The 15,347-nt window shown below is 46.5% G+C and overlaps 1 protein-coding gene across 1 annotated transcript in view; it reads right to left on the reverse strand.

The window, feature by feature from the left end:
- The window catches only part of COL22A1 (collagen type XXII alpha 1 chain), a 237,177-nt gene that overhangs the window by 11,812 nt on the left and 210,018 nt on the right, over window positions 1-15,347 (reverse strand). The window contains 6 exon segments of the mRNA XM_036379115.2: window positions 7,116-7,295; window positions 7,577-7,621; window positions 8,527-8,562; window positions 10,301-10,372; window positions 13,280-13,333; window positions 15,080-15,133. Of these exon segments, the coding sequence (XP_036235008.1) occupies window positions 7,116-7,295; window positions 7,577-7,621; window positions 8,527-8,562; window positions 10,301-10,372; window positions 13,280-13,333; window positions 15,080-15,133 (441 nt within the window).

Here is a 15,347-nt window from a genome sequence, read left to right on the forward strand (position 1 = left end):
GGGTCTGCTCTGCTCCTGGTCACTGTCTGGCAGCTCAGGGGACTGCTTGTTCTCTGGAGAATGGATCTGCCTGTTGAAGACTGAGGCAAAGAAGACCTTCAGTAGCTCAGCCTTTTCCTCACCCTTCATAACCATATGCCCACTGCATATCCAATAAAGAAAGAGGATTTTCCTTGACCCTCCTTTGTTGTTAATCTTTGTAAATGAACACTTTTTAATTGTTTTTTACAGTAGTGGCGAGGTGAAGTGCTAATGATTGTTGCCTTCCTGATTTGTCTTTCTACATGAGGTGGGAGCTAAGGGGTGGGACACCTGGTGGGCTGGGTGGGAAAAGCAGATTGGCAGAGCAAAGGGCATCTTTGGGGATGTTTAGGAGAGGAACACACAAGGTGGGAAAAGGGAGAGCAGCAGGTCATTGGGAGAGGAAGTAGTATAGGAAAAGTCAAGGGGCAAAGGCCTAAAGAAGGCCTTTGTGACCAAGGACGCCATGTCTCTCCATGACAAGGGGTGGCCGTGCCCACCAGGCCTTTGTGACCTGCAGTTGCATCGTGCCCAGAGGCCATTGTGACACAGGCCCATGCCATGACCTGGAGGGCTCTTGTAGGGCCAAACCCCTTGTGTTGTCACTCTCAGGAGAGAAGCTCTCTGAGGAGGTAGCAGTTCTCTCACGAGGTAGCAGCTCCTTAGAAGGAAGCAGCTCTCCCGGGTGATCTTGGCCAGTGTTCATCAGAGCACTGCCAAGATGTCCAAGAGACATGACATGAACCCACGCAGCCAGTCCCGTGAGCGGCAGCCACTGCTGTCCAAGCGACAACAGGTGAGGGACGGGAATGGAGGGAAAAGCTGCAGTGGGACCTGGGGGAGGGCTGGGAGCAGAGAGCGGCAGGCAGGACGGGCTCCAGGCCTTGCTCTGGGGAGGAGCCGGTGCCAGGATGGCCTGGGTGAGGGAATGGCCCAGAGACAGCGAGTGCAGCTGGGAACCCAGCCTGGGCCTGGCTGCCATGGTCAGCACCTGCCTTGGGGCCAGTGCTGGGCTCACCAACATGAGGGGGGACAGTGTGCCCACAAAGCCGCCTCCATCTCATGCCTTCCCCTGCTTCCCACAGGTGCCCCAGAGGCCGCCGCAGGCAACGGCGGAGGTCACATGGGTGACTGTCACATCCCTCCACGGGAACAAACTGCTCCCTAGACAGGACACCCAATGGAGACCAAGAAGACTTGGATCTCAGGAGGAGAGCCTGGAGGGAGGGCACTCACTGCCCCTCAGTGGCACAGTCACATGGCCAGCAAGGTTGTCCGTGTCAGACTTGCCGCCTCTCCATGGCCCTCCATTGATGGTGACACCTCCATGGCAGCTCAGCCCTCAGCTGTCAAGAGCAGCCTCGGCACGGATCAAGCTGCCCCCTCTGCCAGCAGCCCCAGCAGCCTCTGGGTCTTCTCCCAGAGGCAGAGCACAGTCTGCAGGCCACGTAGCCAGCAGCCACCGAGACCTAGTGCCACCTTCTCCATGGGGCACTAGGGCTGCTTATGGGGCCAGGGAAACACCTTCCCTGGACAGCTCAGCTGAAAGGCTCTGGCGAGGGTCAGCAGCACGGCAGGGCCATCGCCTGCCACCCCTGCGATGGGCAGGTGGCACGCTGCTCCAAGCAGGGACCCAGCCTGCCTGGAAGCACATGGAGCACAGCGAGACAGAGGAGCTCACTGAGGTGCAGGAAGAGCACGGTGGCAACACCAACGGAGAGCCATTTACAGGCTTTGCCCCGTGCCTGTTTGGAGAAAGGTTCACCAAGTCCCCCTGCACTCAGAAGCAGTCAAGTCTCTGCCAAGAGGAAGATGCAGGGACCCAGGTGATGCACAGAGCTCCCGGCTTCAACAAAGACTCTAATGCAGACAGTGAAAATTCCTCTGTGCTCCTGTCTCCTGCCTGGTTGCCAGAGCAGCAGTCTGTCTCTGACAACTCACAGGGCTGGGAAACTCCTCCAAAAGAGCCAGAGGACAAGTGGCAGGAAGAAGAACTCCCAGAAAGAAAGGCTTCTGGAGACAGGGACAGTAACTCACAGGGTGCATCGCTTCCCCCTCTCAATAAGGAAGAGTCAGAGGCAGCAACTTCTGACCTGGACAAAGATCCCTCAGACAAGGGGCACAGCAAGCTTTTCCCCATGTCAGAGGCTAAGGAAACCTCACGCTTCTCAGCTTCTCCCTCATCTGGAAGCTCCTGTGAGGAGAGGGGAACTCGTCAGCTGCCAGAGCGAACAACACATGGCAAGCTGATATGCACGGGGCCAGAAGAGGATTCTGATCATCTCCTGAAAATTGAGGCAGAGGAGCTGGAGAAGTTGGAGGACGAGGTCCTTGCTTCCCTGGATGCAGAAAGCCCCTGGGTCCAGCACAGCCTTTGCAGCTGGTCCAAAGACTGTAAAGGAGAGACTGAAAACTACGCACAGCTCGTGCCTCCTGACCTGTTTGAAGAGCTGTGGTCTCTCTTCAACAACGAGGATGCATCATCCAGGGACACTCAGCTAGACCAGCTGCTGGCAAAGTGGGAGGAAGAAGAGCTCCCTGACAGACAGAGTGCAGGAGAGGGGGACAGTGAGCCAGAGAGCGAGTTGTCCCTCCCACTGCAAGAGGAGGGAGCAGAGCCAGCAGCTTCTCCCCTGGACAGGGATCCCTGTGAGGAGGGGCACAGTGAGCCTTTCCCCATGGCACTGCCAGAAGACTCAGAGATGTCTGCAGTTTGTGCCTCACCTGCTGATACCGTGGAGGAGGTCAATGCTGCAGGCATGGAGGCTGGCTGTGCCCAGGCCACCTCTCCCCAGGAAAAGCCCTGTGGGGCTGGTGTGCTGCCTGGGGTTTCCCCAGTGCTTTCCCAGCCCCTGGTACACCAGGTCCCTGCTTCCACTGCTGGCATAGCCACAGTCCCGCAGCCCCTGGCCCCACGGCCATGGCGCTCCATGGCCAAGATGGCCTGGCGGGCTCTGCGCCGCCTTTTCTCCCTCAGTTGCCTCAGGGGGCAGCCGGAGGAGTGAGCCCTGTGTCAGCACCAGGCAGATTCCCAAAGATGACTGCTCACCCTTAGGCGACAAGTTGTCAAAGGTATGTCCTGCTGCCAAACCTAATGCCTGAACTCCAAGCCAGCAGCAAGGCAGCCGGGTCAAGGAGAGCCGGTTGAAGAAAGATGAAAGCCCTGGCCTGTAGAATCCACAGAAGCTGACTCCAGGCCCAGTCTGCATTGAGGACTGCATCCCTCAGGCTGCATTAGGAGCTGAGAAATACTCCTTGGGCCTCAGCATTGAAGGCAAAGGAAGGCAAGCCCATCCTCCTTTCACATTATAAATAGGAAAATGCCTCCCTGGATACCTCCAATATGGAATGGAGAAAGGTGTTGACCCCGGAACACCAACACCTCTAAGAAAACAACTGGGAGCCCCAGAACAGAGTAGCCCAGCATGAGGGAGGACTGACAGGACACTGCTGGATCCAAGTGTCTCAGACTGTCTTCTGCTTCATCTCTCCCTTACCCTCTGTTTTCCCCTTCATTCCATCTCCCCCCTCTCCTTTTTCCTATCCCTCTGTATTTCTCTACCCCACATTAATTTTTAAATAAATCCCCATTGTTAACTTTGGTAGATGGTCTTATTGGCACCTTAATTGGAGGATCGGCATGTCTCCCCAATGGTGTCCTAACAGGGTCACACATCTGCACACCGCACTCGAGCTGTGGCCTCTCCTGTGCCCAGCACAGAGGGACAATCACCACCCTGGTCCTGCTGGCCACACAATGCTGACAGAGAAGGCCAGGAGACCACTGGCCTCCTTGCCCAACTGGACACAAGCTGGCTCACATTTGGCCACTGTCAGCCCCAGAGCCTTTCCTGCAGGCAGCCTTCCAGCTGCTCTGCCCCCAGCCTGGGACACTGCAGGGCCTTGTGGGGACATAAGGGCAGAACCCAGGCCTGGCTCTTCTTGAACCTCATTCCACTGGCCTTACACCATCCATCCAGCCTGTCTACATCCCCCTAACAGAGCTTTCCTACCCTTCAGATACTCCATCCACCTTGGAGTCATCACAAATTTACTACTGAGGGCACCCTTGATGCCCTTGCCCACATCAGCAGGACAAACACTGAACAGGACAGGACACAGGGGACACCCCTAGTGATGGGATGTCAACTCATTGCAGCTCCATTCCCCACCACTCTCTGGTCACAGCCATCCTGACAGTTCCTAAGCCAGCCAAGAGTGCCCCTGCCCAAGCCCTGGGCTGACAGCCTTTCCAGGAATGTGCTGTGGGGACAGAGTCAAATGGCATTCTCAGTTTCCAGCCTTCTGGCAAACCATGGGTCAATGGTTTAAGCAGGGAGCCTGGTCTGAGGGCACCAGTTGCAGCACTGTTCCCATCACCATCTTTAAGAAAATCTCCTTCCTATGCACTCATAGGAGAAGTTGTACAAGTTACATGAGGAATCATCTCTCCCCTACCAGATCACAGTGGAGATACTATGTTCTATTCCATCATGGCATGTTTCCTTGCAAAGAGTGCATGTGTCCCAAAGGTTCTAATGCTGGCTATCTGGACTTCCTGGAAACACTCATATTGGATGTATCCCCTGCCAACAGGCCTTATCTCAGGAAACAGAAGCCAGTTTATGCATATGATACCTATTCTTCCAAACCAGTAGAAGGTTTTGTCTGCTTTCAGGCTGTTGAAGGGAGACAGGGCAAGTGGCTGTCTGGCCTTGGCCCCCTACCCAGCTCCCAAGGCACAGTATCTTTCATCCTTTCTCTTAATTCTTTTGTGCTGCTGCTGTTGTACAGCTGTAATAGCTGTAAAAACTCAAAGTAATGTGAACTACAACTCTGGATGATGCAACTAAAAAAATTATGAAAGCATTTTTTATAGGTGGAAGAATTTTTTAGATTGTAAATAATAATAAAAAACAGGTTTTAGGGTTGCCAGGCTCTTGCCTTTGTAAGAACTCAAAAGAAAATTGCAGCTATGCTTAAACAATAAACCATTTTCAAGCAGAAAGATCAAGTATTTTTTTTTAGAAATCAGAAAGTGAGATGTTCCACTCAAAATATACTTTTCATTTTTTTGGCTAGAATAATTTTTTGCATTTCTGTCAGTTTTGAAAGTACTTCTGGTCAACCTAAAGACTGCATTCTTTTGTGCATCAACTGCTTGCAAAAGTGTTGCTTTTCCCTCGCCCTTACTCTTTTAACATAAAAGGATGCAGTTTGTGTTCTCTATGTTTATGAAAACCTAGTGAGCTCTTCTGAATCAGAAGTTATTCTTCATTAAAAAATGGTATCTTATTAAATAACTAAGTGACATTTCAATTTTAATCAATAGCATTGCTGATAAATACAGAATTGGTCCATTTACCGCCTCCTTCCTGACACAAATTTTGCATGAGAAAAAGATGTGTCACTGGTGACAAAAGAAACAATTTTATCATTAAGTACTAAGCATTTTTGATGGCTCTTAGTGTATATCCCACTAAGTAAACATAATTGCGGAGCATACTTTAAAGGCTTAAAAATTATCTTTTCAAGTTTTAACCCCATTAGTTAAATTAAGTTTCCATAATCATCACTTGATTTCAAACACAAAGAAATGCTTTGTCTAAAATTTAGTCAGTTTTTACATCAGAGATTATTCTCTGTTTATTCTCCTCAGAGATGATCTCCAATTCGTTCTCAGGATAGGAACAGTGGCTTCACTGCTGTTGGTAGTTTTTCTCATTCTGCAACATAAACCACCCTCAGGCATTCTCAGTAGTGAGACTGTTTCCCAGCAGGGGGAGGAAAAAAAAAAGAGGGAGAATATTAAACAAAAATAGTATTTCATGAATTCTGATGAGCTGACTACAGGACTTCCAGGAATAGAGCAGTGACCTTTCCATGGCTCAGCATTTTTTCTCTCGTAACAACCAGCAGCAGAAGAAGGTATTGGTCCTCTGTATGAACTGCTACACATTATTGCCCTCATAGAAAGAATCTTTTTTTACACTCCAGTGCCACGGCCAACATCACAGGACCGGATTTAGGCATTTAGGGGTAAAAGGTGTCAGCAACTGGCCACACTGACTATGAGTCTGGATTATTTAACTCCCCTGAAGTGCAAGTCAACACCCACATAAGCCTTTCCTAACTTCCATCCATGGAAGCGTCTGAGGCTGGGCTGGACACAGCTTGGAGCAACCTGGTCTAGTGGAAAATGTCCCCATCCATGGCAGGGGGGGTGGAACTGATGGTCTTCAAGGTTTCTTCTAACCCAAACCACTCTATGATTCCATGATTCCCTGATCCCTTACACAGCTCCCCTTTATGGGTATTAAGAGCTGAAAGCACTGCCTCCCCATTAAAACATGCTCCTGCTCCAGTTTCTGTCATCCTCAATGTACTCTGATGAAGCTGTGGCTGTTTTTAAGGGGGGCCCGGCTGAAGGGATTTAGAGAGTCCAGCCACCTTCAGTTACACCGGCACTCCCCTGGCACGAAGCCAGTGGCATGTGCCGACCGTGGGTGGGGCGAGAGGAAACAGTCACCGATATTGAAGCAACCACGCCGCAGGAGTGAAGAAAAGAGACGGCCCTCCTCTGCTGGGTGAATTAACTTGGTTTAATCCAGGGTAGGGGAAGTGCAGGGTGGCCACCCAAAGGTGGCGAGCGGAGGAGGAGCCCCGAGCCCCTCCGGGGACCGGGTTTTACAGGGAAGGGGTGGGTACACAAGAAACCAATCATAGAACGAAAATTTGCATACATTGAAGACTGATGGGTGGTGTGGATCAATGGGGATAGGTCAGGGGAGGAGCCCAGGCCTACCAGCCAATCACTCAACACCCTAGCTGGAAGATTCTGGAACTTGGGGCGGGGTGCCGGTGATTGGCAGAAGGCCTGGGGAGGGGATACAAGGACAAATAAGGGATAATGAGGGAAAATGAGGAGGGGAAAACCGTGATTGACATAACTGGGGGTTTGAGCCAGACCAACTTGCCAAGCTAGGAGAGGGGAGAACGGAACAAACCAAACACAAACCACAACACTCTGAGGCACTTTTCTGATCCCTGTGGCAGCAAAAGTACTGTACGAAGCTTTTTTCTGGCAACCTTACCCTTGGTCCTGGAAATCCTGGCTGCCCTGGAGGACCAGGAGGTCCAACTTGCCCAGTGTCTCCTGGAGGTCCGTGGGGACCCATCAGTCCTGGATGGCCCTTGTGGCCAGGTATCCCAGGATCACCTGGAGGACCCTTTTCTCCTCGAAGGCCTTTTTCACCTTTGATGCCAGGTTCTCCCTAAGTGAAGAGAAGGACATTACCACCACAAAATAAGAAGCAAACTTCTGATTTCCAAACACAGAGAAACACTCACAGCTGAGCTGGCAAAGTTGCTGAGTGCAACATCTGGTGCACTACAAATGAATCACAAATTGCTCTGATGGAGAATGATTAAAGAGACCTGGAAGACTGAGAAGCACTGGCTTCACTTTTGAATGACCTCTGCCCCCAGGCCCCAACTCAGAATACCTCTCTTTATTTCATCATAATGAAATAACTGGTAATGTTCTCCAACTTACCCTCTCTCCTTTGGAGCCAATTGCACCCTGTTTCCCTGGTGTGCCCTGCAAGAAAATAAAGGTAAGCATAAAAGAACCATCCATAATAAGAGTAAATAATGAAACATATGCCTTTGTAATGATTCCTGTGACCCCAGGAAAATTTATTTCCATGACAACCCCACAGTTTCCTGAGAGCTTTCTCTTTTGCTCTCAGTTATTAACAATTAAAGGAAAAATAAACCAAAACAAAACCCAAAAACCAAACAAACAAAAAACCCCAAACAAACAAAAAAACCAACAAAAACCCCCACCCCAACCACATGACAAGCAGGTTGAGGAGGGTGATTTTCTCCCTTCACTCCCCTTTGGTGAGACCCCACCTGGGATGCTGTGTCCAGCTGTGGTGCCAGAATATAAACAAGGCCATGAACCTGTTAGAGCAAGTTCAAATGAGACCACAAAGATGCCCAAAGGGCTGGAGCACCTCTCCTGTGCATTCAGGGTGAGAGAGCTGGGGTTGCTCAGCCTGAATGAGAGAAGGTTCTGCAGGAGCCTTCGAGTCCCTTTCAGTACTAAAAAGGGGTTTATAAGAAAAACAAACTTTTTTGTCAGGGACTGTAGTGATAGGACAAGAGGTAAATGGCTGCACAATCAGAAAGAGTGATATTTGATAAAAATTTTTCACTGTGAGGGTGGTGAGGCACTGGAACAGGTTGTCCAGAGAAGTTGTGAACGTCCCATCTCTAGAGTGGTTCAAAATCAGTTGAATGGGGTTCTGAGCAACCTGGTCTAGTGGAAGGTGTCTCTGCCCCTGGCAGGGTGGGTGGAAATAGATGATATTTAAGATCCCTTCCAACCCAAACCGTGCTATGAAAAAACCCCAATTTCTTGCAACCCCGGTAATACCCTTGATGATTTTTTCCCTGTGACACCAGTCTTATATTGAAACAACTGTGAATTTAACTTACCTCTTTTCCAGGAGGACCTTTCTCTCCTGGTTCTCCCTAAGACACACAGAAAGTGAATTTAGCATCACACTGGAGGAGCTGGAAGAATGGCTCTACTTAATACCCATAAGTGTTGCTTTGTGTTAACAACACAGCAGCAGATTTGCATGATTTATCCTTATCCTACTGCTACTGGCCATTCCTGGACAGACACATCCTGCTATTTGGAAAGCATTTTTTAGTGAATTTGCATCCCATGTAAACATAAATAACAGGTAGTAATTTCTAACAAACCAGCTGAGGGCAGATGTTTCACTGGAAGTGTGTTCCTGCTTTCAATACATTTTGTTCCTTTTTCTTACCAACAATTCCCAAAGCTTCACACACTTTATATGGTCTTGTTTAACTTAAGGAGCACCAGCATTATACCCATAAGTGTCTGAAGATGTAAGTGAAGTAAATTTTGTCAGTAGAAGTACCATCTTGTATTACACCAGCTGGAAAAACACATACAGAGGTTTAAGGAATTTTAAGCTTAAGTGCTCACCTGTCTTTCAGAACTATATTCAGTAATCTTAATTTGAATAAGTACCCTTGTGGAATTATTTATACATATCTATTTAAATATTTTTTTGCATTTATAATGTCATATTTAGACAATATAGTTTCCATTTTAGTATTTCAGTGGAAAAAAATCATTGCAGTCCTAAACTGGTAAAGCAAAATGAACATTAAACTAGTTGTTGCTGAAATTCTGGCCACTTTTCCATATCATGTACAGAAAAAATAATCTTTCTAAGTCTGTTTGCAGCCAACACACATTATCATATCTATAACATGGTATTTTCCCCTGAAAACATAATATCTTCACCTGTATCAGCATCCATACACGTCTCTATGAGGAATGGAACTAATCAGAGATGTGTGATCCAAATTAGGCTGCATTAAACTCACTTGAGTTTTCCTTAGGCTCACTTCAGTTTAAATGGCCACCACATTTGCTGCTTAAAATTAATTGTCCAGAGAAGTATTTCTTTCTTCTCTTTGCATCCAAAAGCTCCTTTTCAAGTTTTAAAATTAAATATTAAAAAATACAGAAGGAAAAAAAGAACCATCCTGGGGAAGATTCAGCTCTGCTAGAGACATACAAAATATTTTAAATTATACATTTTTGTCACAACAAATTTAGAAATAAAAAAATTACCTAGCGTTCACTTTTTCCATCCCTCTAGGGGAATTTAACATCTTTTGCTCACCTTGCAAAGAGACTGAATTCTGAGGCTGTGATAATGTCATGAGTATAGGTTTATTATTTATTATTTTAGATCACTTTGGCAGATATATGAATGTTTTAATTGCAATGTACCTCTGTTGCTGGCAACAAAGGAATTTCCCTCAGAATAGCAAATATCAGATATACCTGTATTATTATCAGCACTCACAATTTCCCTATTTAGCCCATCTAAGGTTTATGCAGAGGTGTAGTCTGAGAACTTAAATACCCCATACCTGTATTAAGAAGCCTATTGAAGCAGTCTGATCAATGCACACATTATCAGGGTTGACTGGCAGGTAGCAGCTCCATACATGAGATTATGGTTGCTCATCCATATGAAAAATGCTATTTTTGCAGTTCAGTTTCCTTTGGAAGTAAAATTATATGGTTTCTGGATTTGCTAGATATCCTCCTTATGCTTTTTTTTAAACCTAACTGAAGATGACCATGTCCCATCTTCCTGTCTAACCTTTAAAATCAGATAAAGAGAGGATCTAATCCATCCCCAGACATACTCACAGGTGGTCCTCGGGGTCCTATAAAGCCAGGGAGTCCTGGGCTGCCTGTTTCTCCTTTATTTCCTTTGGGACCCTTAGGACAGAAATGAGACAGACACTAGCAGACCTTTCCCCAACACCTCTTTCCCAGAGCATTCATGTACAGATACACTGGAACTGGGAAATTTCATTTTAGCAGCAGGACTCCCAAAACTGACAAGGAAGAAAAAAGTATTTTAAAAAAGCAGGTTGCAGGTATTGTGGTTGCCTTATCAATAAGCTATGCAGGGTCCCTGGGAGAAGATGAAAAGGGACAATTATGGCAGGGGCAGGAGGTGTGCTCCAGGGCTGTTGTGGTGTCACATGGTTTATAAGGGGGTGTTGAGAACTGTGATGGGGGATGACAGGGAAACATTGCAGGTGGTCATACTGCTCAAATCCAAGAATACAACCAACGGACAGCTACAGGGCTTCTCCTTTGCCTTTATTTCCAGGTTCAATTTCTGTCTCTTTCACTTATCTCTTGTGATATTCTGTCAAACTGTCCCTTTTTCCTTGCAGATCAGGGCAGTTGAAGTGACAGTTCATGATACAGAACTGTTTTATGCACACTTCTGATGTGGTTTTAACTCTTAGTTTAACCTTTACTTTCAGAACTTTGTCCCCTAATTTTGGTTCAGAACACAGCCCTTTTTCTTCTTAGAGTAAAACTCATGCAAAGTGAGCACCAATGAGCCTGTCAGGCACAAAGCACATGGATTTGGGGTGTGTAACTTGCCCTGAAGATTTCAGGGGCTGGATTGTGTTGTTGTGTGTGGGCTTAAGCATGAGCAAGTGTGAACTGTGATGGGCACTGTCAAACAGCAAATGTAAAAGGAAAAGGCTCCTGGCAGGTTTTACCTTGTGATTTCAAGTCAGCAATGGTGAAAGTAGAAAAAAAAAATCCTTATTGCCATGATAACCTTCCTCACCTTCCTTTTTTTCAAAATAGAAATATAAAATATTGGCTTGTCACACCACACTGTGAAGGAAATTAGTGCATTTCAAAATAAATGGATTTATGTACAGCACAAGGAGACACTTCCCATAATAACCTTTATGAAAAGGAGAGGATTCATTTTAATGACAGAGAATGATAATGATGAGATGACTGTCTGTTCTGCTGACCAACACTGTCTCATCATTTCCCCTTCCTCATCCATCTGACTTTATCCTTTTTCAATCTCTATGTTATTTTTGGACTCTAAATCCTCTGGAGCAAAGGCTGCTGTGGTGCTGTTTGTGCAGGAAGCTGCCTGTGAGTCCCTGGGTCACATCCTATAGGTACTGTATAACACTATGATGATTAAAATAATAATCCCCACTTGGCATTCACAAGGCATCCCAAAGCCACAGTGACCTGATAAAGACATAGAAAGTAAAAAAGCAGTGATAGGAATTGGGAACAGGGGTAGGTGTAACAAAAAGAAGAAAATAAGGAAAAGGAAAGAGCAAGGATCCACAGGGCAAGAAGCAATGGCAGCAGTCTCAGGAAGGTAAGAAGAGCTTATGTCAAGGACAAAAAGCCTGTGGCATTTGTTTTTTGATGCAGAAGGGCTCTCAGACTGCAGCACCCTGTCCCACCTTCCCACACAGAAAGGTGATGTCCAGTTCTGGTCCCTCAGTTTAGGAAGGATGTTGAGATGCTTGAGCACTTCCAGAGAAGGGTGACAAGGCTGGTGAGGGGCTTGGAACACAAATCCTGTTGAGGAATGACTGAGGGAGCTACGGGTGCTTAGCCTGGAGAAAAGGAGACTCAGAGGTGATTTTATCACCCTCTACAACTTCCTGAAAGGTGGTTCTAGTCTGAAACCAATTTCCTGAAAGGGGGTTGGTCTTTCTCCAGGCAGCAACTGACAGAAGAGAGGACACAGTCTCAAGCTGCTCCAAGGGAAATATAGGTTAAATATTAGGAAAAATTATTTTATGGAAGGAGTGATAAAGTACTGGAATTGTCTGCCCAGGGAGGGGTTGGAGTCACCATCCCTGGATGTGTAGACTGGATGTAGCACTCAGTGCCTTGGTTTAGTTGAGGTGTCAGAGCATGGGTTGGAGTCAATGATCTTGTAGATCTCTTCCAACCTGGTGATTCTGTGATTCTGTGGTGTTTGCTTCTCTGAGACATCCCTGCAGATGCTTGATCAGGGCACAAGTCTGTGGCGAGGCTGGGGTGGCTTTATGACTTTGCAAGGGTCACAAAGAATGAAGTCCTGCTGCAGCTTTTCACATTCCTCCTGCTCTGCCTTTGTTTTGCTGTTAATCCCACAGTCCAGCAAGCTGTACTGTCTCCATGGGCAAAGAGAGGGAAGAGCTCTGCATTGTGATAGATGCTACTGGGCACAAAGGAATGTTTGCATAGATTTGCTGAATTCTGGACAATTTTCAGCAGCAGAACAGAGGAAAAAAACAAAAAAAAAAAAACAACCAAACCACTGTCCTTCTTACAGCTTCTCATTTCCAAGCTGTTCTTCCTCACAGGATGGCCTCAGGGGAGTTTCATTATGCTTCCTGATCCTGGTTTACTGCCCGCTGTCTGCTCTTCCCTCAAGTGCCTGTGAGGATTTTTCTGCTGCCACTATTCCTCAATGGCAGCCTGCCAACTCCCTGAGGCCCTCTCCTTCCTTGTGACAACTCTCTGCTGGCTGCATGCTCTCTGCTTGGCAAAATTAAATCTACTGGTGAAGATGAGGCATGCCAATCTTTTTTCCATGCTAGGCAATCAATCATTTCCATTTGCTGTGAACACTTAACTTTCACTGGGAAAAGTGATGACCCAGCTAGCATCTCAATTTCAGGAATGTAGCCAAACACCCTTCAAAATTGTGGCCAGCTACTGATTTTCAGATCAGCCATCTTCAAACATAGAAACCTCAGGGATGGTAACCAGTTACACTAATCCACTCTACCTACACTTCATCAATCACCTCTCCTGGCTGCAGCAGTCTCCCTTTGTGTTACTTACTGGGATACCAGCTGGGCCAGGTTCTCCTGCAGAGCCAGGCACTCCATTTTTGCCCTGTGTCAAAAGAAAAAAGGTTAGTGATGTAATGCATGCTAAAACTAGAAATATTCAGCTATGCCTACGCCAGCAGGGATTTCTTTAGCATTGTTCAGTCTCCTCTCCTGACAGACTGTGAAGTATCTTATTTCCAACTGACCTCACAGCTTCTGCATCCCTGATTGCATGGCTGATCTCAGGAAAAAAATCAATACATGGACCCAAATCCACAGGCCTGAGGAGGACCAAACCAGCACTTCTCCTTTCCTGCACCCTTGTCCTTACCATATGCAGCATCCTTCTGGGTAGATGGAGCCACCTCCTCTGGCTGCTCCAGGTCACCACTGTTCAGATAAGACTCTTTTAAATCATCTCAGGCTTCCCCTTTTTTGGGGAATGGAGAGAAACACTTGTTCAAACATTTGATGGATACCTGACACCAGACAACTCAGAATGAGCGAAATGATCCTTTAAAAGGACCTGTTTCTCATTGTTCCTTGAGAAAGCAGCTGAGCTAATCATCCACAAACTTTGGTGAGATGAAGTTTTACACTCCTCTCAACTCAACACTCAGAGTCTTTCCCTTTACTGGAGTTGACCATAAAGACCAGCCCTTGTATTGTCAATATTCAAAATTATGCCTCACACTCCTTTTTGGATAATTAACAAAGAAAAGGAAGAACAAGAGAAACTGACACATTGCCCTCCAACATACAAGTATGAAAAGAAGAATGTGGCCTGAAGTTATGATAATTTCCATCTTCAAATATTTTTACTCACTGCTAGTGTTGTGCAGGGGCATGACATGATAGTGAGTGATGCCAGCAGCACAGGAGTAATGAGATCAATTATGAGGTAGACACAGGAGGTCTCCTTATGTTCTTGCAGTCTAATCTAAACCCCAACCCCCCCAGCTTGGAGGGACCTGCTGCTCCAACTCCTGGCATTTCTGAGTCAGCATTTTCCCCTCCTGATCATGCTGTGGAATCTGTTTCACTACCAGGTCTTCCAAGAAGGAAAGGAACTCACTCATTGCAACACACTTAAGATGTGCCTTGGTTCAGCAACAGAGATATCAAATCTGAATTGATAAGGATTAATTTCTAAGACAGAATTTTACACCCCGTGAAATTAATAAAAGTAATTTCTGAGCCATCCCAAATGAGACTTTTTGAAATGTCAACTAGCTTTCTGTTTCTCCACTGAAGCTGTAATAAAATAGTACAGGTGAATAGTATCACAACTGGACCCCACAAAACTCAGCCTGGGCACCCACAGTGAGTGTCTACCTTTGAAAACTGAGACCATGTGAGAAGTGAGTGGGATTCCAGAGGCAGGACTGAAATATGAGTATTTCTGACTCTGCATCCTGACAGAATCCATTGAATGGTTCTTCCCACTGAGTCAGCTACCATCAGTCCTTTGCACTCTTATAAGTCTTCATCAGTTTCTAGCAATATTATTCTTATTTGTCTTTCTGAAAGGCAAAGTGTTTCAATCAAAGATTGTCTGAATCCTCCTAAACTCTCTTCTTTCAAGCCAGAGTTCTGGACTGCAGAACATTCCTACCACACACAACATCCCATCCCTGGAAGTTTTCAAGGTCAGGCTGGATGGGGGTCTGAGCAAGCTGGTTTAGTGGGTGGCATCCCTTTCCAGGGCAAGGGGTTAGAACTACATTATCTTTAATGTTCCCTCCAATCCAAACCATTCTATGAACTATTATGGACCTCTAGAAATGGCTTGTCAGGAGAGAGAACTCACCGGCTGCCCTCGGAGTCCTCGAGGCCCCTGTGGTCCTATGGGACCAGGATCACCCTGAAAGGAAGAAAAGTATTCAGGTGATTGAGAAAGAGCTGACATGGAGGCAAGTAACAAACATTTTAAAATGTTCCTGATAAATTACACTGTTCACATATTAGGGAAAACAGGGTTAAAGGAATCTTACTGCCCCCTTTCAGTTATTTATGAGGAAGATCAACCCTTTGGATTTTAAACACCTACCACTAAATGCAACCTGATTACAAGCAGA

This window comes from Molothrus ater, chromosome 1, assembly GCF_012460135.2.
Source record: "Molothrus ater isolate BHLD 08-10-18 breed brown headed cowbird chromosome 1, BPBGC_Mater_1.1, whole genome shotgun sequence".
In the NCBI taxonomy this organism is placed as follows: Eukaryota; Metazoa; Chordata; class Aves; order Passeriformes; family Icteridae; genus Molothrus; species Molothrus ater.